General features: G+C 37.3%; 8 protein-coding genes across 11 annotated transcripts; 4 read left to right on the top strand and 4 right to left on the bottom strand.

Moving 5' to 3' along the window:
• Positions 1-110: 110 nt before the first annotated feature.
• On the bottom strand, positions 111-3,499 carry PAL3 (phenyl alanine ammonia-lyase 3). Of its 2 annotated transcripts, none has more exons than NM_120505.4 (3): positions 2,879-3,499; positions 1,536-2,189; positions 111-1,432 (listed from the first exon to the last, which is right to left on the bottom strand). In NM_120505.4, exons 1-3 carry the CDS (start codon positions 3,235-3,237, stop codon positions 361-363), a joined length of 2,085 nt encoding a protein of 694 aa, NP_196043.2. In that variant the 5' UTR covers positions 3,238-3,499; the 3' UTR covers positions 111-360. The 2 variants fall into 2 exon arrangements, with proteins under 2 accessions (NP_196043.2, NP_001190223.1); NM_001203294.1 differs by having other exon boundaries at positions 170-1,432; positions 1,524-2,189; positions 2,879-3,434.
• A 1,624-nt stretch (positions 3,500-5,123) lies between these two features.
• SYTC (Calcium-dependent lipid-binding (CaLB domain) family protein) lies at positions 5,124-8,343 on the top strand. Of its 3 annotated transcripts, none has more exons than NM_203000.2 (11): positions 5,124-5,558; positions 5,787-5,885; positions 5,982-6,156; positions 6,238-6,356; positions 6,435-6,536; positions 6,616-6,690; positions 6,803-6,879; positions 6,971-7,220; positions 7,303-7,659; positions 7,741-7,869; positions 7,955-8,343. In NM_203000.2, the coding sequence occupies exons 1-11, from the start codon at positions 5,448-5,450 to the stop codon at positions 8,081-8,083; spliced, it is 1,623 nt and encodes a 540-aa protein (NP_974729.1). In that variant the 5' UTR covers positions 5,124-5,447; the 3' UTR covers positions 8,084-8,343. The 3 variants fall into 3 exon arrangements, with proteins under 3 accessions (NP_974729.1, NP_568135.1, NP_001331162.1); NM_120504.2 differs by having other exon boundaries at positions 6,616-6,716; NM_001342755.1 differs by having other exon boundaries at positions 5,645-5,885.
• AT5G04210 (CCCH-type zinc fingerfamily protein with RNA-binding domain-containing protein) lies at positions 8,344-9,019 on the top strand (the record flags this gene model as incomplete). The annotated part of the gene is made up of 2 exons (NM_120503.2): positions 8,344-8,489; positions 8,578-9,019. 2 exons carry the CDS (start codon positions 8,344-8,346, stop codon positions 9,011-9,013), a joined length of 582 nt encoding a protein of 193 aa, NP_196041.1. The 3' UTR covers positions 9,014-9,019.
• Positions 9,020-9,027: 8 nt separating this feature from the next.
• MC9 (metacaspase 9) lies at positions 9,028-10,328 on the bottom strand. The gene has a single exon (NM_120502.3). It carries the CDS (start codon positions 10,173-10,175, stop codon positions 9,198-9,200), a length of 978 nt encoding a protein of 325 aa, NP_196040.1. The 5' UTR covers positions 10,176-10,328; the 3' UTR covers positions 9,028-9,197.
• Positions 10,329-11,440: 1,112 nt separating this feature from the next.
• On the bottom strand, positions 11,441-13,182 carry PKS4 (phytochrome kinase substrate 4). The gene has a single exon (NM_120501.3). The coding sequence runs from the start codon at positions 12,952-12,954 to the stop codon at positions 11,734-11,736; it is 1,221 nt and encodes a 406-aa protein (NP_196039.1). The 5' UTR covers positions 12,955-13,182; the 3' UTR covers positions 11,441-11,733.
• A 1,601-nt stretch (positions 13,183-14,783) lies between these two features.
• ACA3 (alpha carbonic anhydrase 3) lies at positions 14,784-16,420 on the top strand. Its single transcript, NM_120500.3, has 6 exons — positions 14,784-14,888; positions 15,021-15,351; positions 15,447-15,549; positions 15,645-15,812; positions 15,898-15,951; positions 16,042-16,420. Exons 1-6 carry the CDS (start codon positions 14,831-14,833, stop codon positions 16,159-16,161), a joined length of 834 nt encoding a protein of 277 aa, NP_196038.1. The 5' UTR covers positions 14,784-14,830; the 3' UTR covers positions 16,162-16,420.
• Positions 16,287-18,637, bottom strand: AT5G04170 (Calcium-binding EF-hand family protein). Its single transcript, NM_120499.4, has 5 exons — positions 17,772-18,637; positions 17,364-17,410; positions 17,086-17,261; positions 16,984-17,002; positions 16,287-16,653 (listed from the first exon to the last, which is right to left on the bottom strand). The coding sequence occupies exons 1-5, from the start codon at positions 18,487-18,489 to the stop codon at positions 16,549-16,551; spliced, it is 1,065 nt and encodes a 354-aa protein (NP_196037.2). The 5' UTR covers positions 18,490-18,637; the 3' UTR covers positions 16,287-16,548.
• A 422-nt stretch (positions 18,638-19,059) lies between these two features.
• Positions 19,060-21,333, top strand: AT5G04160 (Nucleotide-sugar transporter family protein). The gene is made up of 4 exons (NM_120498.3): positions 19,060-19,740; positions 20,210-20,313; positions 20,569-20,797; positions 20,889-21,333. Exons 1-4 carry the CDS (start codon positions 19,291-19,293, stop codon positions 21,033-21,035), a joined length of 930 nt encoding a protein of 309 aa, NP_196036.1. The 5' UTR covers positions 19,060-19,290; the 3' UTR covers positions 21,036-21,333.
• The last annotated feature ends 2,361 nt before the right edge of the window (positions 21,334-23,694 follow it).

Raw genomic sequence — 23,694 nt, 5'->3', positions numbered from 1 at the left:
ATCGGATTTAGAATCTCTATATATTGGAAGAGTTTACTAGCTAAATTTTAACATGATATTGATCTTTAGTATGAATTTTTTTTTTTTTTGGTAAAAGTAGTATGAGAAGATTATCAAAGATGAATAAATTTTCGGTAATTGTAAAACGTAAAATAAGAAGATCAAAGATATGTTTAACAAGATTGACCCATAACCGAACCACCACAACCACACGACATAATCATAAAAGAAACAGAACGTTTGAACCAAAAAAAAAAAACAGGACATTATTGAAAAGGCGAAGGCAAGACGATTACTACACAACCAAATATTTTCGAATGGTGTGTTTATTCTCGATATATGGAGATCTGACGAAACGTTTTAGCAGATAGAAATCGGAGCACCGTTCCACTCTTTCAGACATTCAAACAGAGGATCTATGAGTTTTCCTTGAGATATAGCCCTGAAGACTTTGTCAAAATCCTCTCCCGGTGACCGAACATCCTCTCCGGTTAGCAACCTCGTCTCGAGTTCATTCCGCACAAACCGGTACAGCGGATACGATCGACACTTCTTGATTCGGTTAGCCACATTAAATGTACCGTTCTCGTACTCTGTCCTGACTCGTTCCACTTCTTTAGGGAGGAGAAATTTCAGCTCGGCCTCGAACGCTCCGATTTTCCGAAAAACCGTGTCGGTCTCGCCTTCCGGTTCAGCTAAAGCTTTGTCGAAGAGGACATGTCTCAGCTTCTGCATTAAAGGGTTAGTGAGGCTGCTTGGGTCATCAACATAGGAGAAGACGTATTCGCGGTTGACAACTCCAAGAATATCGTCGTGTTTGCGGAATGGTTCGATTGCTAGAACGCTTTTGGCAGTGTGGCTCACAACCTCATTAACCGCTTTCTTGAGAATTTCTTCAAGGTGTCTCAGATCAAAGGCTTGGCACAAAGCTACCAAGTAAGTCGTTGACATGAGCTTGAGGATAACCACAGCTTCTGCTGTCGTTCGGCTCGAGATCAGCCCAAGAGAGTTAACATCTTGATTGTGTTGAGAAGCGCTTTCGACATGGTTCGTCACAGGATTTGCTAGGAACTGAAGCTCTGAGCAATAAGAAGCCATGGCGACTTCTGCGCCTTTTAACCCGTAATCAAGACTAGGGTTTCTACCACCAGATAGATTAGAGGGTAACCCGTTGTTGTAGAAATCATTTACGAGTTCAGTGAACTGAGCGAACATTAGCTTCCCGATAGAAGCAAGTGCTAGACGAGTGTTATCCATGGCGACACCAATTGGTGTCCCCTGGAAGTTCCCACCATGGATAGCTTTGTTTCTTGAAACATCGATCAAAGGGTTATCGTTTACTGAGTTTATCTCACGTTCGATCATCTTAGTCGCTGCTCTTATCACCTCAATCTGCGGTCCAAGCCATTGCGGAGATGTTCGCAGAGCGTAACTGTTAATTTAAACACGAAACTATAAGTCAATTTAATCAGAAAGCAAATCAAAAGGGTTACTTGAGTTACAAGAAACTAGTTGCTTGATACCCAAGAACATACCGATCTTGTTTAGGTTTCTGAAGCGGATCAATCTTGTGGAGATGTAGAGCTTCTTTTACATAAGAGCTTCCGTCTAGAATATGCTCCATGATAGCGGCGGCTTCGATCTGACCAGGATGGTGCTTGAGTTTATGCGTAAGATGATCGGTAAACTCTGGTTTCCCCTGCATAACCTCTGCAAACATGGCGGAAGCAACTTCGGAGAAAACCACCAAAATGTTGGCATCGTACAGTACCGTAGAGGCTAAAGCAGACCCCACCGCAGTCCCATTCACGAGCGCAAGCCCTTCTTTAGGCCTGAGTTCGAAAAAAGACGATACTCCAGCGAGCTTGAAGGCCTCCAAGGCAGTGAGGATCTCGCCAGAGGGGCCCACGGATCGGGAGTTGGGGCGCCCGATGAGGAATCCAGCGATATAGGATAACGGAACGAGATCCCCGGAGGCGGTAATGGTGCCTCGGAGAGGAAGGAGCGGTGTAATTTTGCAGTTGAGGAGTGTTGTGATGGCTTCGAGGATCTCAAAGCGTATACCAGAGTAGCCTTGGAGGAGGGTGTTTACACGGATGAGCATCGCTGCTCTAGTAGCCGGCCGGGGAAGCGTGTTTGACCTGTCGTCATCTTCGTTGCCGGTAGCGAATATCCCGGCGTTCAAATACCTGGTTGATATAATTTGGGATCCGTCAGTTTTAAACCATTACATTTATTTTTTAATTACTTTTGTCAACTATATAATATAATGCATTTAATAACTTCGACTACTACCTCTTTTAGCTTAAACAATTTTAATCGATACCGTTTAAACTTTTTACGGACTGAGACCTCTTCTTATCTAAGTTACAACCCAAAAGACAAAAATAAAAAAAAGGTGTACAAAGCTAGCAACTTTGCCTCCGTGCTCCACTAGTCACTACATTCTTTTTTCGTTAAAGCTGATTTACAAAAGTTAAAAAAAGCTTATTTCAATAAAAGTATAAGACAGTCAAAAGAATAGAGAATGCAGAAACGTTTAATTTTCATTAGAACACAAAATGCTCTTATCTTAAGTACTATGTTTTCTTTCGGCAAAAAGTCGTATTTATTTAAAAATGTAGTAAAACTTAGAGCGTTTTAGTCTTCGTTTAATCATATTTAAAGAAATTTGAACTTTTATAGTACGACTAATTATTCTCATTTGTTGGTGTAAAAACGTCGAGACAGATTATAAAATGTCTTGTTCTTTATCTATAGGCGCTGGATATAAATATGCATTCCTTTTTAAAAAAACTAGTTTATGTACGGGTTTCTAAACCTAGTTTTCTATGATTCTATTTATTTTTCGTCTGATTCAACTATGAATATGAATTACCTAATAAGCTCTTTTTGAAGAGCAGCACCTTGGTCAGTCCTCCTACGAGAAGATGAACCAAATCCAGTGGTGATCCCATATGTGTCCGTATCACGGTTCATGCTCTCCATCACCCAGTCACTACTCGCCTTCACACCGCCCCGAGCCTCCTCAGAAAGCTCCACTGTCGGTCCTCCACTCGCTACTGCCGCAACCTGACCGATGGTCAGCGTCTCTCCGCCTAGCTGCACCGTTCCTTTCCTATAATCCTTCACCATCTTCTTCACCTCCTCCAGGTGGCTCCCTTTTAAAGCCTCCGCCGCTACATTCCAGTTAAGTGGGTCGCTCAATGCTGTTGCGTTTGGTTGACGAAACTCCATGATCACAAAATCTGACGGCAACCCTAGTGACAAGTCTGGAGCTTTTATATAACGAGCCGGATTAAGATATATATATATATATATATATTCGACTCGAGTGTGATTTTGGGCTGGCCTCAAGTATCGATTTCTACGATGATTATATAGATATATGTAGACAAGTAGTAAAACATGTGTTTTAAATAATGTGAGTGAGTGGGTTGGTTTGTGCCTTGGTGGGTATATATATAGAGGGAAAACAATGGGGTTAACTAGTTGAAATGTTTAAGAACATCTTATTAGTGTTTGATTTAAAATAATGAATAGGATTATTCGTTTTTAGCCATTAAAAAACTTACTTTCTAGTAGATATAAAAAATGCTTCAAATATTCGATTAGTTTCAACCAGTTTTTTTTTTTTTTAAACTTCTTTCTCGTATAATGTGTTATGTTTTCCTTTTAATTTCTTTTTCAACATGGCAACGCACTGTATCTCTCATCAGAAGTAGAAGTCTAAAATCGTTGCTGACGTTGCCGCGCAACAAAGCACAATTGTCTTTGCTAGGCACTCCACACTTTGTTAACTGTTAAAGGTTAACGGAAAGCCTTAAAATCTAATCAAACGGGGAATCATAAAAGGCTAATCTTTGCAAGACACTCAACAAGTTGTTGTTATCGACAGCAAAAAAGAAACGATAATGTTGAGAAAAAAGTTGAAATAAATAAAGAAGGATGTTGAAATTTGAAAGTAGTACACTAAAGATTTTGAACAAAACAAAAGTAATAATAATTGAATGACCAGAAAAGTATAATTGCATAATTCATAATTCAGGATATATATTGTTGTTGGGAGACAAGTAGCCTAGTGGCGGCTCTTTCTCTCTTACACCACTCAACATGCGGTGGATTAACATCTCTCAAATTAGACTTATGTTGAAAAAAGCGATAGCCGATAGCGTTCCTTAGATATTCATTAACATGTTGACAAAATTTAGATGTTCGATCGATAATCTAAAAGATTACACGATTGGCGTATATATGTGGAATGAAAATGACATGTGAATCAGTTCAAGGGAAACATAATTTATTGAAATTTATAACGACTGAGATGTCAAAACGTCGTCTTTCTCGTGATAGATTTTGATTATCAATAAAATAATTATTGGGTTTAGACTTTGGGTTATATTCCCCGTTTTTGCCTCTTATTCTTCGCCACGGATAGACTTTGGGTTTTCCGCATTTTTTTCTCAAATCTACGTTTGGTTTGTCCAAATGTGTACTTCACGGAGAATAAAATTTAGGATAAATAGAATATTTGTCATTGTCCGATAATCAATGCATGCAGATATTAACACACGTCACACGCTATTTGATTGAAAGTATTGAAAGCAGCGGCTTTCGGGTCGGAGTTTGGTTCACATTTGGGATGTTGGTCCAACATTGATTATCTTAAAAAAAAGTAAAGAATTAAAATATCAAAAAACTAAACACAAATATTTTTAATGGCAACAGAAAATTCACCAAAATCCTTCAGTTAAAAAAAAAAGAACTAAACACACCCAAAAAACGGAAAAATATTTGGTATTTTCTTTAAGTAGGATAATAATAAAAGTATTAAAACGCGTATACTATAATAACAGTACACAGATTTTCTCACATTAGTACATTACTATAAGAAGTTTCGATACAATTTAATTTTAACAAATCTGTTATACTATAAAATTTGACTATATCAAAAACTAAAAAGGTAATATTATAACTCACCCAATCAATTTCGTGTATTTATTTGTTAGTTCCAATAGTAGTCCAACAATTTGTAGTTGGGACCATAAAAGTAATTAATTATCGTGATCTTCTTTTATTTCCAAGAAAGCTAAAAAATCCAAGCTGATTATTAGGCCAACAAACAAAATCACAAGCAATCCACACAAGAAAATAAAAAGATAGATAAAAACCATTTTCACGTCGGCTTCGGAAATCTCGTGATTTTTTTTTGTTTCTCTTATGCAAAAAAAAAAAAGAGTAACCAATCGGAAAAAACCTTTTAGTCACATAGAAAAAGATTTTGGCGGTTGGAAACAGAAGGGCTCTCTCTTCTTCGTTACCGTTTTGGACCCGATTCCTTCTCCTTCGTGTTTCCTTATTACTGACTCTGACTCGTTCTTTCTTTTATTAATTCTCTTGCTTTTTTTTTCTTTAAAGATTTTCATCGGGAAAAACAAAACAAAAACATGGGTTTCTTCACCAGTGTGTTGGGGATCATCGGTTTTGTAATCGGAATCCCTATCGGACTCATCCTTGGTTTCTTCGTCTTGATTTATTCTCAGCCTTCACACCAAGAGGTAACATCAATCAAACACACTTGTCTCATCTTTCGTTTTGATTTTGTTCATCGTTCATGTCTGAGGCCTGTTCTGTTTGTTTGAAGATGGTGAATCTGAGAGCCTAGTTTTGAATTAAAGCTTGTTACTTTTCATCAAAGTTTGAGACTTTCGTTTACTGTTCATATAATTACTGATTACATCTACTTAGTTTATGAATCTGAGGGTTAATGATTTAACACATTGCAGTATCCACCTGCGAGGCCACTAGTTGAGACTAGTATCAGTGTTCTTCTTGATCTTTTACCAGACATTCCATTATGGATGAAGAATCCAGATTATGAAAGAGTGAGTCACATTTTAATAGGATTCTGTTGTTAGACTTAAGCATCTAAGCTAGATTACTTTACTTGACTGATTCTGGTTTCTATTGTTTACATTAAGGTGGACTGGTTCAACAAATTTATCTCATACATGTGGCCTTACCTCGATAAGGCTGTTTGCGGGATCATCCGGAGTTCTGTACAACCTTTATTTGCAGATTATATTGGCACCTTCTGTATAGAATCCATTGAGTTCGAAAATTTGAGTCTTGGAACGCTTCCACCTACAGTTCACGGCAAATCCTTGTCTCATTTAGCTCTTGTGATCTCTTACCGTTGTTTCTCAGGTGTTAATGGTTAAGAGATTCCTCCTGCAGGTGTTAAGTTCTATGAGACCAATGAGAAGGAGCTTCTGTTTGAACCATCAATCAAATGGGCAGGCAATCCCAACATTGTTTTGGTGCTAAAGGTTCTGTCTTTACGAATTAGAGTTCAGGTCAGTGAGAGTGAAACTGTCAAAGAATGGAACATAGGCATCTCCACTGCTGAATATCTAAATGTTTTAACTTTGCAGCTAGTAGATCTCCAGTTTTTTGCAATAGTGCGTGTAGCTTTGAAGCCTCTTCTGCCGACATTCCCTTGTTTCGGAATGGTTGTAGTTTCGTTAATGGAAAAGGTAAGCTACCTCTCACACAAGAGTGACACAAAATAGATTGAAAGTGGCCTGCTCTGCTAAACATGATTCTCTTTTGCAGCCACATGTTGATTTTGGATTGAAAGTGCTTGGTGGAGATCTCATGTCCATACCGGGGCTCTACAGATATGTTCAGGTGCTGCATTGATGATCCTCCTATCGGTAGGAGTTGGTTTATCTAGTCAAATGAGATGCTCATTCATCGGTCTCGTTACAGAGAACTTATCTTTATCTAATGATTTTTGCAGGAAACTATTAAAAGGCAAGTTTCAAGCATGTACCATTGGCCACAAGTGCTTGAGATACCTATTCTTGATTCTTCAACGTAAGTGTTGTCTCAAGGTTTATCAACTAGAAATCAGAAGATCTTTCTGTTTCTTTTCCTCTGATGATGTATAAGTTTAATTCTGATGTAGAGCGTCTGTAAAGAAGCCTGTTGGATTACTACATGTGAGCATTCTTCGAGCTCGTAATCTCCTCAAGAAGGATTTGTTGGGAACATCCGACCCTTATGTCAAGCTTAGCTTAACTGGAGAAAAGCTTCCAGCAAAGAAAACCACCATAAAGAAGAGGAACTTAAACCCGGAATGGAACGAACACTTTAAGCTCATCGTCAAGGACCCAAACTCACAAGTCCTTCAACTAGAAGTCTTTGACTGGGACAAGGTCCATGCATCTAATGATCCCATTTCTTCTCTAGTTCAACATTTTATGCCATTCTTACTAAAGCGGCTCTGTATCTGTATAGGTCGGTGGGCACGACAGATTAGGAATGCAGATGATCCCTTTGCAAAAGATTAACCCGGGTGAGAGGAAGGAGTTTAATCTTGATCTGATTAAGAACTCAAATGTTGTTATGGATTCTGGAGACAAGAAAAAAAGAGGAAGATTAGAGGTTGATCTCAGGTATGTGCCATTCAGAGAAGAAAGCATTAAGCGTAGAAAAGAGAGCAGAGAAGAGAAATCATCAGAGGACGATGATTTTCTCAGCCAAGCCGGTCTACTCTCGGTTGCAGTCCAATCTGCAAAAGATGTCGAGGGCAAGAAGAAACACTCGAACCCTTATGCTGTTGTTCTCTTCAGAGGAGAAAAGAAGAAAACTAAGGTAAAATTCTAAATCTGCATTTTGCTGAGAAGCTACTTAAGAACTATTTTGAGTTATATTGGCTACCTTTTTCTTGATCAGATGCTGAAGAAAACACGAGACCCTCGATGGAACGAGGAATTCCAGTTTACACTAGAGGAGCCTCCAGTGAAAGAGAGTATACGCGTTGAGGTCATGAGTAAAGGAACCGGCTTTCACTTTCGATCCAAGGTAAAGATCTCATGCCTGTTAAAATCTCTGTTAAAGCAGACAGAGACATTTCAACTTATTATACCTTTGCTTAATCTCTGTATAGGAGGAACTAGGACATGTAGACATAAATCTGGACGATGTAGTTGACAATGGAAGGATCAACCAGAAATACCATCTTATCAATTCCAGAAACGGCATTATTCACATTGAGATCCGTTGGACAACTAGTTAACAAAACTGATAACAATTCTGGCATGAAGTTTTGTTCTAGTATGGCCTTTGTAAAATCTTGCATGTACTTGATCAAAATCATATAATTTTAATAAAATTTCGAAGTACATATTAAATGTTGATGTTTTCTGTACGTACGTATATTGGAGTAAATCTTCTTCTTATGTTTTAGGAATTAGTTAGCGCTACCAATTTCGTCTAGTTGCTTGTATCTACGTGGTCTGGTGATATATTGATTGTTTGTCTTCAATGTAGTTTTTTATGGCCCAAATTGAGGATAAAAGTAGGAAACTAGACTGCATACCAATTTGTCCTTTATTCGACGCTGGTCGCCAGTGTACAAGAGGTACCATGTGTCTATACCGCCATGAGATCAACAGAGGCTTAGATTGTCATGGTCGTTCTGGGTAAGCTATTCTACATACATATATAGATGTATATATATTCTCGAGTCTTTGTTTGTTTGTGTGTTTCATGTATTTTTCTTCACCGCAGGTTAGAAAACCCATTTGTACTCGAGGTGCTTGCAAGAGCTTGTAACACGGGCCCTTTGAAACCACCAGAGGATCAAAGTATTAAAACTCTTTACATCCGTAGACTTATTAACTCCAGTGTCCTCGAGCAGGACATCCGAGACCATTTCTGCCCCTATGGTGAAATCGAATCTATTGTTATCTTCCCCCACCGAGGAGGAGGCACCTGTGCCTTCCTCACTTACACTACCCGTCTAGCTGCTGAGAAGGCCATGCTTGAGCTCTCCTCCTGGACTGACATCAAAGGCCAGAGGGTTAAACTCTTGTGGGGACCTACTGAAAAATGGCAGCACAAAATGACTGGTGCTGCCATTTCTTCAACCCAAGAGGTTGGTTCTTCTAGCTCCAATACTGCTGACTTGGTAACTAAATTAGTACATTCTCTAGAAAAGCTTTAATTAAACCTTTTTGTACCATTAAAAAAGATAAATGTTATTAAACAAGTTTTATATGTCCTTTTTCCTTTTAGAGTACACCACAGAGAATAGAAAATACACACATTCCACCAGTTAACAATTTACAACAACCCCAAAGGCAAACGTGATAAAACAAATAAAAGAAAACAACGCAAACGTTTAAAATTCAAGGTTGAGAAAGGAACGTCGCGTCTGCGTTCTGGTCGCTGCAGTAGAGACAAGGGTGTTGATGAAACCCTAGTCTCTCAAGCACATCCCTTGCCATCATCACTAGTTGCTTGTTCTTCATGGCACCTTCATTTTCGTTCAACACCCTTTGAATCGCGTTGCTAAACGCTCCGTACGCTTTCCCGTTCCCAACGCCGACGTCAGCAGACGTCTCATCCGCCTGACACCCGCTCATCAATATCCCTGAGTCCACGTGTTTTTCACGGGCCGTCATAGTCTCCAAAAGATCCATTAGATCCATTGCCGGTAACCGAAACTTAAGACCAGCATCGCGGCCAAAGAGCTCAAGTAGATGTGTGCCGATGTCGGAAGTTGTAATTCCGGTGAGAGAACTCAAGTGGTCAAGGACTGCCTTGAAGGGCAAGGCACGTGATGTTATAGTCTTGTTCGTTGTCTCAATAGCCGGAGATATGTTGCTGGAGACCGAAGAGGGTCCGATCTGTTCTTTCTCCTTGTCGATGAGACCACCACTATGGCAAGAATCAGAGATCATGGTAAAGCTTGTTCCTTTAGGAAGTTGATTGACCAATTCTCGGAAATCAACATCTGTGATGAGATTGAAATCACAAGGAACAATAGCTTCGTCTTGTTTAAAAGGATGAGCAGATTTAACCGAAGGAATACGAGTTCCATGGCCACTGTAGTGGAAGAACAAGATGTCTCCAGATCCGGCTTGAGCTTTATCCACCATCCTACGTAGAGCAGCCTTGATGTTGGCACCTGTCGGCTTTACCTTTGATTCTGGCTCGTCCGTTAGCACCTCAATGTCGTCTTGTTTGAATCCGAAACGTGACAAAATAGTTTCTTTCATGGCTAGAACATCATTGATGCAACCGTGAAGCTCGTTCCTTGTGTTAGGGTAGTTGCAGCCGACGAGAACGGCTAGTCTTTTCTTGACCATCCCTTGTTGATCCATTGAGTTTCTGGATATGATTTCTTAAGGTTTAAGAGGTAATTTAAACAACTTTCTAGGCAAAATGTTTTGGGGTTTCTTGTGTACGTGTGTTTAGTTTTCATGTGCAGTGTTGTGGTTTTGGAGCTAATGTGTATTTATGATTGAGGTTTCGTGTAGTGAAGTTCAAGTTACATACGATATTAGTATTTATATTTTCAAGTCTAGTTTGCTTTTAAGCTATGGAACATTTTTTAATGGCTTACTCTTGACTTATTAATGCTTTCAAGCAAGAAACTAAACCTTAAATCAGACTTTTGAGAAAGACATAATTAATCCTAAGTCATGGATTCATGATTAATTTGGTTAACTTGGATATATACGTAACTTCAAAAGGGAAGTCATTTTCCCAAATATTTAGACCTAATCCATCTAGCTATCTAAGGGAAGAGAGGAGCTAATTAACTTTAAATGCTATGATATACGAATGTATATAACGTATACATTGTTGAAAATAATGTCAATTGACCAAACTATAATTTGCCTTAATCCTAAAGGACCGTCTATATACTTCGTGCACGCAACGGAAAAGTCTTTTTGAGACGAACCATTTATGCTATTAGCACCATCTTCACTTCACCTACGAGCCTAACTCTTGACTTCATATTTACAAGTTATATCCCCAAAAAAGAAATCAAACTTTCAATGGTAAACTCTTTAACAAAATAAAAAGCATTCAAATTAAAAGATAAAGCTTTTAGTAAACGAAAGACTAATCAGAAATTAAACGTCTTCATCAACTGAGAATTTTTCTTTTTGGTTTTATGTGATAAAAACACATGCTGGATTATGTTTTTAACAAATAAACAAAACTAAATCGATGACCAATACTACAGTCTGTTTATTGCATAAAGTTGTTTATATTCCTATGCATGCATTTATTATCTCTTGGGTAACGGCTTGGAATCATCTCCCAAGTTCCCAACTCGTGATAGATTAAGGAATTGGGGCATGAATATTCTTGAAATTTTTGTCTCCTCTGTAATGCACCTGAATCCAAGAACCACTTGTTTTCTGAATGTACCTACAACAAAGACACATGGGGCATCTTCTTTTGCTCAATTCAGCCCGCCTACAATCTTTGAAGATTGATGTTTCCATGGGACCTCAAAGAAGTAGTGGATGAGGTTTCTAAAGAAAGAAATCGTATAACCAAGTGTTTTGTGGTCCATTGGTTTGTTCGAGTGGATAGAGGATTCGCTATGTGGGTCAAGGCTACGAATCTATTTCTTGACTATAGACGCCTTAAATACAACATACAAGTATTGAGGATTAGTTTGGGTTTCACTCCGGGATTTACTCCGGTTATTACAAAAAAATGTGATCAATATTGTGATAAATACAGGACACATTGATTTTGTTTACTTCACAAACCATAATCTTCATTAATCATTACACAAGTTATATTAACCAAAAAAAAGAAGAAGAAAAAACAGAGCAATTTTACACGAGAAGCATCCAAAACACACCAAGATAACTGGAGAAAACCGGATCTAAACCAAGAACAAAGATTTGGTATCCATCATTGCCTTGGTCTACTCGTCACGCTTAGTTTAGAACTGCCATTGTTGCACAACACCTTTCCCGCGACGTCGTTTTGAACACCAACGCTCTTAACCGGTTGCACTAAACGCTTATCGCCGTTAACCATAACCGCCTTCTCACAATGACAGTTCAACAAACCGGTTCTCTTCTTATCGTAACCACTAAATGCTGTAGACGATGACGACAAGGCAATTCTTGAGAAGTTAGCTGCAACGGCCGAGGCCGGCTCGGCGGTCATAACGCTCCAAGTAACACTTGCTTCGCTTGGCTCGTAACCGTACTCAGACACGGTCTCTTCCATCGAGTCCCGTACTGGTGGAGCCCATGGACGAGCTGCGGTTTGAGTAGAGAAGCTCTCTATCTCAAAAAGATCGGAGCTTGCGTCGCTTGTGGCTTCTTCGTCTATGATGACTCCCTTGGGACTCGTAGGATTCAGAACCGGTTTAATCGGAAGCAGAGCCGGTTCAATTCGTACCGGTTTAATATGATTCAAAACCGGATTCTTGGGATTTTCTGATAATTGTGAAGTTTCGTTTAGAGTTGGGAAGCTAAAATTACTAACTGGAGCTCTAGCTTCTTTGTTTGCAGTGTAATCGATGGACCGAGTCACAGTGTTTGAAGGGATCGTTAATCTTATTGGCTCAGGTGAAGATATCGTCTGATGACTATGAACTATTCGGTTCGAGACGATTCGGTCAGAACCGGTTTTGGGCACTGCGATTCTTGGTTTGGATTCTTGGACCTGAACGGACTTGGAGCTAGAACATGGACAAGCCCTGCGTCTAAAAAACCATCTTGGTCCTTTCTTGCTGCTTCTACGTCCATCTCTGTCCGATCCTTGGCGGTTTTTGTTAGAGAGCAAACCGGTTTGGCTGTTCCAGCTAGCTTCAGAGGATGCCGTTTGTCCCACGGTAAAAGAAGACACTTTTGCAGATGCGACCGAAGAAAATCTTGGACCACTTAGATTCCTCGTCTGGCATCGACTATCGTTGCTTCCGTTTTCGCTAAAGTAACTTCGAGCTTCGAAGATACTTAGCTCAGTATCTTCATTCTCCTTTTGTTGTTGTTCGTTGTTGTCTGGTTTGAGGTAAGAAGAGAAGGAGACATCGATGTCGTTTGATCGATTCTGAAGAATCTTGATGTAAGGATCAAGAGCATCGCGTTTGGTCGCGACTACAGTGACAGTAGTTTGCGCCATTGAAGTATCTTTTGCTTCTTTTTCTCTTTTTCTGGTAGAAGTTGAAAAAACAGAGTTGCAAGTTAGTTCAGTGCTCTGTCTCAAGTCTCTCACTTTGTGTATATATATATATACTCGAGACTTGAGAGAAGTGTTATAAGTTAGTTATGTACGGAACAGTTATATCTACCTCGTTTAGATGTCATCAATACATTCTTTACATGTAAAAAATTTAGGTCTATATAGGTTTCCTTAATTAAATAAACCTTAAAAGTCCTTAGAGATTTTTTTTATATTAATAGAAAAGGTTTGATTTTGTGGAACCCAACTATTCCATTAAAATTCATCATACAAGAAATTTGCAGTCATCATCAACAAATAATAGAATGGATTAGGATTTTGAGATTTTTGGTTTTTGGTTTTTCTTCATATACTTTTCCATAAATCCAAGATATTTGGTGATTTGGTCTATAGTCTCTCTATGAATGTCCAAAGCCAGTTTTGAAGGATTAGTATATCACTTGGAAGTTCAAATTTTGGTCCTTAAGTAAGATTGGAAAAATAAAATAAAATAAGATTTGATTAGAACAAACTCAAAATAGTTATAGCTTCTGAAATGATAACAAATTATTTTGGTTTTCAAGGTTAATTCTTGTTCAAAAGCTAATATACTTTACAGAAGAATGTCGACTTAGTGACTTGTATGATTTACATTTTGTGGATACGCCACAGTTATCATCAAAGAGTTGCTCATGTTTACACTATAAATATTCAAAAATTTCCTAATTATGAAAAGAAATATGAGTTGTATCTATCAAAAAAATCCACATCAATAAAAAAACCCGACCCAAAATAGACTAACCAGTATCCAAATCGTAATCTCAAAGATGAGAGAAGAAACATAAAGTTTTGTTGCACCCTATCCTCAAATCTAGAAACGTGATGGTTTCCCTAGGCCATAGTTGGACCATGTGGCTTCTCCATTATTATGTTCTTCTATATGATGCTTTTAAGCAAGAAGACAAAGATAACTCAAAAGAAGGTGACAAATCTTAATAGTGATTACTTCCTATTCGACAAGAGACAGATCAAAAGAGAGGATAAGAATTATCATTGTAATAATATTGGGTCCATTTTGTTACAATGCATGCTATTTCGACATTTAACGGACAAATGCTCCGAACGTGATTAGGGTTCTTAGGCTGTCAATTATGTGGTGTTTTCTACTTTAACTTCATCAATGTTCAATGTAAGAACTTATTTGGTATATAGACTATAGAGCAATGAGTTGATTGTGTCAAATACTTTGATGTCTCAACCATTTGGCCTAACTGATTTATTAGTCTATCACACTCATATTATAGATTTGGGAGCCTACTCTGTGTTTGCAGTCTTCTAGGGTTATAGGTATATATAATGTGTATACATACCCTATATTAACATAAGTTCGTTGACAAAAAAGTGATATAAACTCAAAGATTGTCCATAAGTTGGTGTCCCCCTCCCAAATTCTAGAACATTACTATTTAAAGCTTTTCTAAAAGAGAATTGTTTTTTTCTCTTTAGACTAAGTAAAAAATCTAATCCAAACTCAAAACTTTTTAAAAATGGACTGCAAGTTTGACTTAAATTAGACCTCATATGCTTAATAATAGGCCTATTCACAGAGGAAATAGAGTCGTAACCCAATCTAACCATGAAAATCTTTCTTAGATAGACTATCACATATCAAAATAGAAGCTGAGTTTAATAACAAAAATTTCAACCTTAGAATTTATTGAAGTTTTTAGACATCCTCCCAAATTTGCCTACATTAATCTTCTATTTAAGACATCACAAAACGAAAAGGTAAAACACATTCTGAGAAGAAGAAGAAGAAAATAAGAAAAAACAAAAGATGAAAACCATTATCCTTTTTGTAACATTTCTTGCTCTTTCTTCTTCATCTCTAGCCGGTAAAATCTCAATTCACAGTCCATTACATAAATGATGCAATAGTCGTCTTAATGTTTGGAACGTAATGTATGATTTAATTGATGCAAAACTCTGAGAAGTATTTTGACTCTTGTTCTCCTGATATTTTGCAGATGAGACAGAGACTGAATTTCATTACAAACCCGGTGAGATAGCCGATCCCTCGAAATGGAGCAGTATCAAGGCTGAATGGAAAATTTGCGGGACAGGGAAGAGGCAATCGCCAATCAATCTTACTCCAAAAATAGCTCGCATTGTTCACAATTCTACAGAGATTCTTCAGACATATTACAAACCTGTAGAGGCTATTCTTAAGAACCGTGGATTCGACATGAAGGTTAAGTGGGAAGACGATGCAGGGAAGATCGTGATCAATGATACCGACTATAAATTGGTTCAAAGCCACTGGCACGCACCTTCAGAGCATTTTCTCGATGGACAGAGGTAAAGGGAAAACAAACCCAAAGATTGACATCATTTCTGATATATATATATAGTAGCTACGAGCTAATAAATATCAAACTTGGATTTGGTTTTAGGTTGGCAATGGAACTTCACATGGTACACAAAAGTGTAGAAGGGCACTTGGCAGTGATTGGAGTTCTCTTCAGAGAAGGAGAACCAAATGCTTTCATTTCGCGGGTAATGTTAACCGCGATTGCATTTACCATACCGTTACAACCTTTTCCTGAAACTCTCTGCTTATTTTTTGCTATGTCTTCTTACATTTTCGATAGATCATGGACAAGATCCATAAGATCGCAGACGTACAAGATGGAGAGGTCAGCATCGGAAAGATAGATCCAAGAGAATTTGGATGGGATCTTACAAAGTTTTATGAATACAGAGGTTCTCTCACGACTCCTCCTTGCACGGAAGATGTCATGTGGACCATCATCAACAAGGTAAATAATTCTAGCAAACCTTGAACCATATCAAGAATCTATAAAATCCCGACTCAAATTTGTATGCCTATATTCAAAAATGCAGGTGGGGACTGTTTCACGTGAGCAAATTGATGTATTGACAGATGCTCGTCGCGGTGTAAGAACTATACACTCTCATATAAACACATTTACTAAGAACACTTTTGAATTTCTGTTTTTTAACTAAACATATTTTGTTAATAACTAGGGTTATGAGAAGAACGCGAGACCAGCTCAACCTCTGAACGGACGTCTGGTTTATTTAAACGAGCAGTCCAGTCCAAGTCCAACTCCACGGCTAAGAATACCACGAGTTGGTCCGGTCTAAGACAGTCTTATAGGACAAGGCAACTCCGAGCCCTAATTTCCATACAAAGAAAATTCGGAAAAGAATTTTGAAGATGTATGAAAATTGGGAGCCATAACTATTTTTTTTTAACTATTCTTTTGATTAAAAGATAAAACTACGCAATATTATATGCATAAAGTTTTTCTTTTATACATGTATTCCAATAAACAAGATGTAATAATATCCAACCATAATGAGTTGTTTGATTATTTTATAACACAAGATCTCTCACTATACATTTCACATTTTTTTTATAAACTCTTGAGTTCAACTAAACCGGAAAAGCTTCCATTGACAATAGCATTCACACAACAAAGAACATACAAAAAAACAGAAGATGTGCAAACGGGTTACCGTAAAAAAAACTTATGCGATGAGGAAGGGGAGGACGGTGAGCATGAAGCTTTCGTAGTTGAAAGTAGCTGAGCCTGAGTATGCTGTGTCCTTCTCCTTGAACTTCTCTGTCAGCCCCTGCAGTTTCCATCATATTACAATTCAGATTACTAAACTTCTAAATACCACACTCGAATCACCAAACCACAATGTAACAAGAACTGTTGCGGTCTCAGATGCAATCACTAGTGAGGCCAAACTCATTGCTGTTCTGACTCCTAAACCTCACCACATTTGACAAAACTAACAAACTTAGTTCGATATTCGGGCTGAAGGACAAGTTTGAGTTTAACTCTCCCCAGGGTTAATGACTTAATTTCTATAACTAATAAGATTTCAATCTCATTTGACCTAGGCGCACTTATCTAGGAGATGTATAAGAGATAAAAAGAGTAAATGAGAGCGTACCTTAACAGTGAGACAGCACCTGCATCAAGGCAAAACAGATACCGTTAATAATAAATAAGCAACGGCCACAGCAAGAAGAAGAAGACGGAAAGAATAACGTACTCAATGAAATTGTCATATTCGATAGCCCTGTTCTTGCCTCCGCTTTTGTCAAACTTGGAAACCAGCAGATCCAAAACCACAGGAGAAACCGAAAACCCAAGGCTCAAAAGCGCATCTCTCAGCTCATTCACATCTATTCTTCCACTCCTGTCCTTATCAGACCTCTCAAAAATGGACTGCCAAAACCAACCACAAGAGTGAATATCCCAACAATCTTGCATAATGGTTACCAGAAACCAAACAAAGTAATGAAAACAATAAAAACAATTGGAACTTACCCTCCAGTTCTGAAGACTGTAGAAAAGTGCAGTAAACTCCTTAGGTCCTGCAACATGTAGACTTCACAAGTCAGTAAAGAACACCAATTCAAAACCAGAACTAAATGATTATTTATGACTTCAACTAGAACTAAAATAATGAAACCAAATGATTCAACAAGATCATAGAGACAGTGGGATACTCTTTTGCACGTAATTAAAGGAGAAGTCCACAAATATTGTTAATTTTGCCAACATGGTAATAGAAAAACCCTGACGATATGACCCAAAGTATGAATCTTTTGAGTTTTGCATCTTAGACAGATAATAACGATACTGAACAAGAATCATAGAGATAAAAAACTTCAGAAACTAACAATCCTTGTTGAATCTAAAGCAAATTTGGGTCAAATCAATCAGAAAACTCACCGATTTTCATAGCATTGCTATTGGTGAATAGATACATAAGAAGATGAACAGTTCTCATACTGAATCTCTGTTGATAAGAAGAGAGAGCTCCTTGAAGCTCCTTATCATCAATAAAGCCACTACCATCTTGATCTGCAGCCTGAAAGCAAGCCACTATATTCGGATCTGTCCCCGGAGCAAAACCTGACGGAATCAGAGAAGCAAAAGGACTTCCATAAGAGGCTTGCGGAGGATAACCTCCGTATCCGCCACCGTGACCAGAAGACGCTGGACGAGGTGGAGCACCACCGTAACTTCCATAGTCAGAAACCCCATGCGGTGGAGTAGCTCCGTATCCTCCACCGTGCCCAGACGGCTGCGACGGACGAGGTCCAGCACCGTAACTTCCGTAATCTGAAGATCCAGACGGTGGTGGAGCTCCGTAGCCTCCTCCGTATGGTTTCTCCTTTGGCGGCTTGTTGTAGTCTCCTGGAGAAGGCGCGTACGGAGCTGAAGGAGGCGGTGCTCCGTATGATGAAGATCCGTACGTCGGCGCAGAAGAGGATGATGATTGTGGTTTAGATGCGCCGTAGGGTACAGCGTAAGGAGAAGAGGTTGTTGATGATCCGTAGGGAGGATTGTTTCCGCCGGAAGAGTAAGGTGGTTGAGGTGGTGGAGGTTGATTACCGCCGCCGTAACCGTAACCGTAACCTTGGCTAGTCGGAGGATATCCTGACATCGATGAAATGACTTGACAATTAAGAAAACAAAAACCGAAACTTCGAAGAGAGATCAGAAATAAAGGATCTTAAAGTTTTGAGATTTTCGTCGAAAGAGAAAATAAAAATCAAAGCTTTGAATGTGATATTTAGTTGACCTCAAGCTTGTGTCAGATTGTCAAGGACACTCTTGGGAAATTTCTCTCTAATTTCAAACTATTTACAATAATGCCATTGGAATTAGATCTAACCGACACTATAATTAGCGGGGGTTTTAGTTCGGTTTAAGACACTAATTTCGAACGGTTTGATATATTGTATTAGTTCGTTTGATTTGTGTTGTAATTAATTTCAAATAGCCTCAACAGAATTATCTTCATATATTTTATCTTATTAAAATTATCATATTTCATGAAACATAAAAAAATAGTAGTATTATATACTCTTACTTGAATGTAATTTTCTTCACCATAACCTCTAAATCTTTTAACCAAATCCATATAGTTTCACAATACAAATATCGATTTGATAATATCGTCGTTATTTAGGCAACGATTTTGATATTATCTACTTAATTTAATTAACAAGCAAATAATACGTTACAAATACAAGGGTTACTTAGTTAGACATTAATTAATAAAAGCAAAGGCTTAACTTTATTTGTTCATCTAAAAGCTTTTTGTGTCCTTGCCGTTCCATGCTCCAAGTAAGGACCTGATTTCTCTCGTTTTCTCTTTCTCTCTCTCTCTCTCTCATTCTCTCAACGAAATCTCGATCTCGTCGAGGAAGAAGAAGAACCCAGATCAGAAAACATAACAACAATGTCGTCGTCTGCGAAGAAACAAACCCTGTTCATATCGACATTAATCATCTCATGGTACTCTTCAAACATCGGTGTTCTTCTCCTCAACAAGTTCCTTCTCTCGAATTACGGATTCAAATTCCCGATTTTTCTCACAATGTGTCACATGTCCGCTTGCGCTATCCTTAGCTACATCTCCATTGTTTTCCTCAAGCTTGTTCCTCTCCAACATCTCAAATCTCGTTCTCAATTCCTTAAGGTTGCTACTCTCAGCATCGTCTTTTGTGCTTCCGTCGTCGGTGGTAACATCTCCCTTCGTTACCTTCCTGTCTCTTTCAATCAAGCCGTCGGTGCTACGACGCCGTTTTTCACGGCTCTGTTTGCTTATCTTATGACCTTTAAGAGAGAAGCTTGGGTTACTTATGGTGCTCTCGTCCCTGTCGTCGCCGGTGTCGTCATCGCCAGTGGGGTAAGCCTTTTTGTTCTGTTCTCAATTCTCTTAACAATGTCAGTGTTGAATGTTAGGTTTCCTGGACCTCCCTAGATTTGAAATTCATGTTTTTTTTTGGAAAGATCCAATTTGGATTCAGATCACTGATCCGTAAATAGATGTTAATGTTGAAAGACCTAAACTTGGACAAAGGTCTAAACTTTGAAATCAGGGCAAATTTGAGTGTTGTTGTTATCTAAAAAGCTTCAGCCTTTTATGGTTTAATCAGGTGTAGAATTTGGTAGAACATCATTTTGGGATCTAACCTTCCTTATTTCTCCGTAAAGGTGATATCTTTATACTGTTTTTGTACTTCTCTGAAGCTTGTCAAGTGGTTATATCATATCCTTGTTTTGTGTGTTTTGAATTTGTATCATTGTGAAGAGACGATCTTATTGCTATTTTTTGTATGTATGATCTTGATCTAAGTACCAGTTTTACATTGCAGGGTGAGCCAGGATTTCACTGGTTTGGGTTCATAATGTGCATTAGTGCTACTGCGGCAAGAGCCTTTAAATCTGTTCTTCAAGGCATCTTACTTTCTTCAGAGGGGTAAGTAATATATCAGAATATGACCTTGATCTTATCCTAATAGAATTTAAGATTCTGCTAGCAGTTAGATGAGCAAATCAGGAAACTTTTGTCAAATCAAGAAATCTCATAAATGATTGGTTAGGTAGAATGTTGTAATATATCACTTTATCAGGTTAAGATTTTAATTCATAGAATTAGATTGTTAACTACCAAAGATATTCATCTCCACAAACACTAGTGCATCTTTATGTAACTTTTTTGTTCTTCCTGCAGGGAAAAATTGAACTCAATGAATTTGATGTTGTATATGTCTCCCATAGCTGTCATTGCTCTTCTTCCCGTTACGCTATTTATGGAACCAGACGTGATCAGTGTGACCTTGACGCTTGCAAAACAACATCAGTACATGTGGATACTTCTTCTGGTTAACTCTGTCATGGCTTATTCAGCCAATCTGTTGAATTTTCTGGTTACCAAACACACAAGCGCCCTCACCCTCCAGGTAAACCTATTTGCCTCTCCTTTTCTCACAGGAGAGCTCCATCTTGGAGATAACGAGACTAGCAATGTTGATTGTGTTACGCATTGTGCAGGTTCTTGGAAATGCTAAAGGAGCAGTTGCAGTGGTGATTTCTATCTTGATCTTTCAAAACCCGGTTACGGTTATGGGAATTGGCGGGTACTCCATAACCGTCCTTGGGGTGGTTGCTTATGGAGAGACAAAACGCAGATTTAGATGAACTCTCAGACATTAGCAAGTGAGACAACATAGCTTCTCTATGTTTGTTTCTTCATCTGTTCAAGACTCATCCTTAGGACCTGAAATTTTTGGGCATTTAGGAGATGAGAATTTATCAATAGTGATTTTTTGTAACTATTTTATACGCACTTTATCATGTAATATGTATTTGGACTATGTTAGATTTGATGGTGAGATAATCATTTTTGTGTGTTTCCTGGTTGAAATACCATTTTGGTTATTGAACTTATTAATAACAAATATTACTCCAAGCTTACATTTTTTTTAGCAAAAAAAAAAATATTACTCCAAGCTATGAAGGTTTGGCCAATTACGTTTTGCTTAGCCCAAACAAAACTTGTTTTTTGTTGTTTGCTTATTTTAATCATTTAATGTCTCTATATCTTCTTTTTTACTTTCTTTTTGTGAAAAAAAATGACAACATTCAAATGTTTTTTACTCAAAAATTATAATTAAAAAAAAAAACAATTATAGATTGTGAACGCAAATTTTCATGATGTTGTGCATTTTTATAAATGAAATTTTTTTAAGAAGACATGACATTATTATAACTTGTAAACGTTAACATACTGTAAATCTTTAAAATATTTAGAGAAAACTTACTAATGATATATGTTTTCTTATGCATGCTGAGATAATTCTGATTGGAAGATTCTTATAGTAGCTTCCAAAGAGCTTTTTAATATAAATCGATAAATAAGTGGACGGCTTACCAACAATGACAAAAGTTTAGTTTCGATTTACTTTTATGCATTGGAATATAGTTTCTGGCTTGTCGCCGACGTGCAAACCATTATCACATTAACATTCTTTAGGAGGGGAAGATAGTCTTATAGTTTTTAAATACTCTGCTCTCTTCTAACTTCTAATAAAACAATCATTTTTCAACCCCAAAAATAAAATAAAATAAACTCGTGAATGATTGAATCACAAGTCAATTCAAGTTATTTGAATATGGAATATATATTTTTATAACGTGTTTTATTATGTTCTAGCATTTATATATAGGAATTTAATAAAATCAAAGACGTTAATTCGTTTTACTTTCTGAAACATTGGTTGTCAACGTAGGCAAGACCTTAGTTAGGTCAAGCCTTTACTATATGCTGAAAATGTTTGTTTTATTTTAATTCCTAGAGTACACATTTTAGGGTTTTTTCTTCTTTTAATTGGTTTTAATACATATTTTAGGGTTAAGGAACATTATATGAATTATAAAATGATTACTATCTTTTGAACTGATGAAAAAAATAATTATCTCGGGACGTTTAATTTGATTTTTCACATATCACTATTGTTATATATATAGTTTCTTTTTCTTTCTTAATTATAAATCTATAGAAATTAATGAAACGAGCTCTATTTTGGAAGATGAAGGTAAAAGAGCATTGTTAACGATCCATTCAAATCCTCAAAATATAAGTATTTACTAACTTGCAATTAGAGTTTAGAACATTCGAAATGTGTAATATGTCCAAATGGATATATAGATCGATGAATGATGATGACTGCTGAGGCGTTGGAGAAGTGGCCGATGAATGATGTGTACATGGAGATGTGGTTCTTTGGTACGACCCTACGGCTAACACGTGCCGTTGACCTAAGACCGCGTGCTTTTTTACCTCTTGTGTTTTTACTTTCCACTTGTTCACAATTACATGTGTGTGAACATTTCACATTAACTGGGATCTTTTTTTCTTATCCCGGACGGAAGTCTTGGGATGATCCTCAAAACATGTGAAAGAAAGAACCTTAATATTTAGAACCGATTGAGAAGACTATCCAACCAATTAATCCATCATAATTAGTGATCTTCCACTTTTGAATCACCATGCGTTAGTTAAACACTAATTTGATGACCACTATTGATAATATCTGATCAGCTTATTAAATTTCGATATGATTCATGAGGATTGTTGTCGAACCTTTGTGGTTTATAAATTCGATTTTCCATTGTCGAATGGTTTATAAATCTTCTCACTAGCTAATTCGTGGATATTTACAAAATAGTTTTATCTAAGAAAATTTCTTACTTTATATGACTTATTTATATATGAAGGTGATAAAATATACCGATCGAGCATTGAAACCAACAACCTAGACTTATATATATGAAGGTGATAAACACAAACAGACTTTTAAATTTTTAATGACCTATTTTGTGTTTGTTTACGTTACCTTCTCATTTAGTCATTTACATTTGTAAGTTTTGAGACCTTAATTTAATTGGTGATATTCTGATAAAAACTAGACTCTGGTACGAAATACCAATATATAAATTATAAACTTATAAACCTAATATTAAGTTAAATAAAACACATAAAAATTATAAGTTAATATATAGTACGGGATCAAGATAGAACTAATTAAACCGGTTAAATATTCAGCTTATGGATCGAGTTCTAACAAATTCCATCTATATGATAGATTTTCTGTAACCCCTTGTTCGTTGAAAGAAATAATATGAAATGAAGTGATGACAAAAAAAAATCTCTAATATATACATTAAACCAAAATTAAAAAAAAGAAAGATAAACGTCATCGATTAGCTCATTTTATTTTGATAGTGGATCATTAATTACTTGTAACTTGTTTTCATTGTTAATTCAGTACTTTTAGAGTTTTATGTTCTAACTTTC

Source organism: Arabidopsis thaliana, chromosome 5, assembly GCF_000001735.4.
Source record: "Arabidopsis thaliana chromosome 5, partial sequence".
Taxonomy (NCBI): domain Eukaryota; kingdom Viridiplantae; phylum Streptophyta; class Magnoliopsida; order Brassicales; family Brassicaceae; genus Arabidopsis; species Arabidopsis thaliana.
This window is presented reverse-complemented; position numbering and strand designations above follow the sequence as displayed.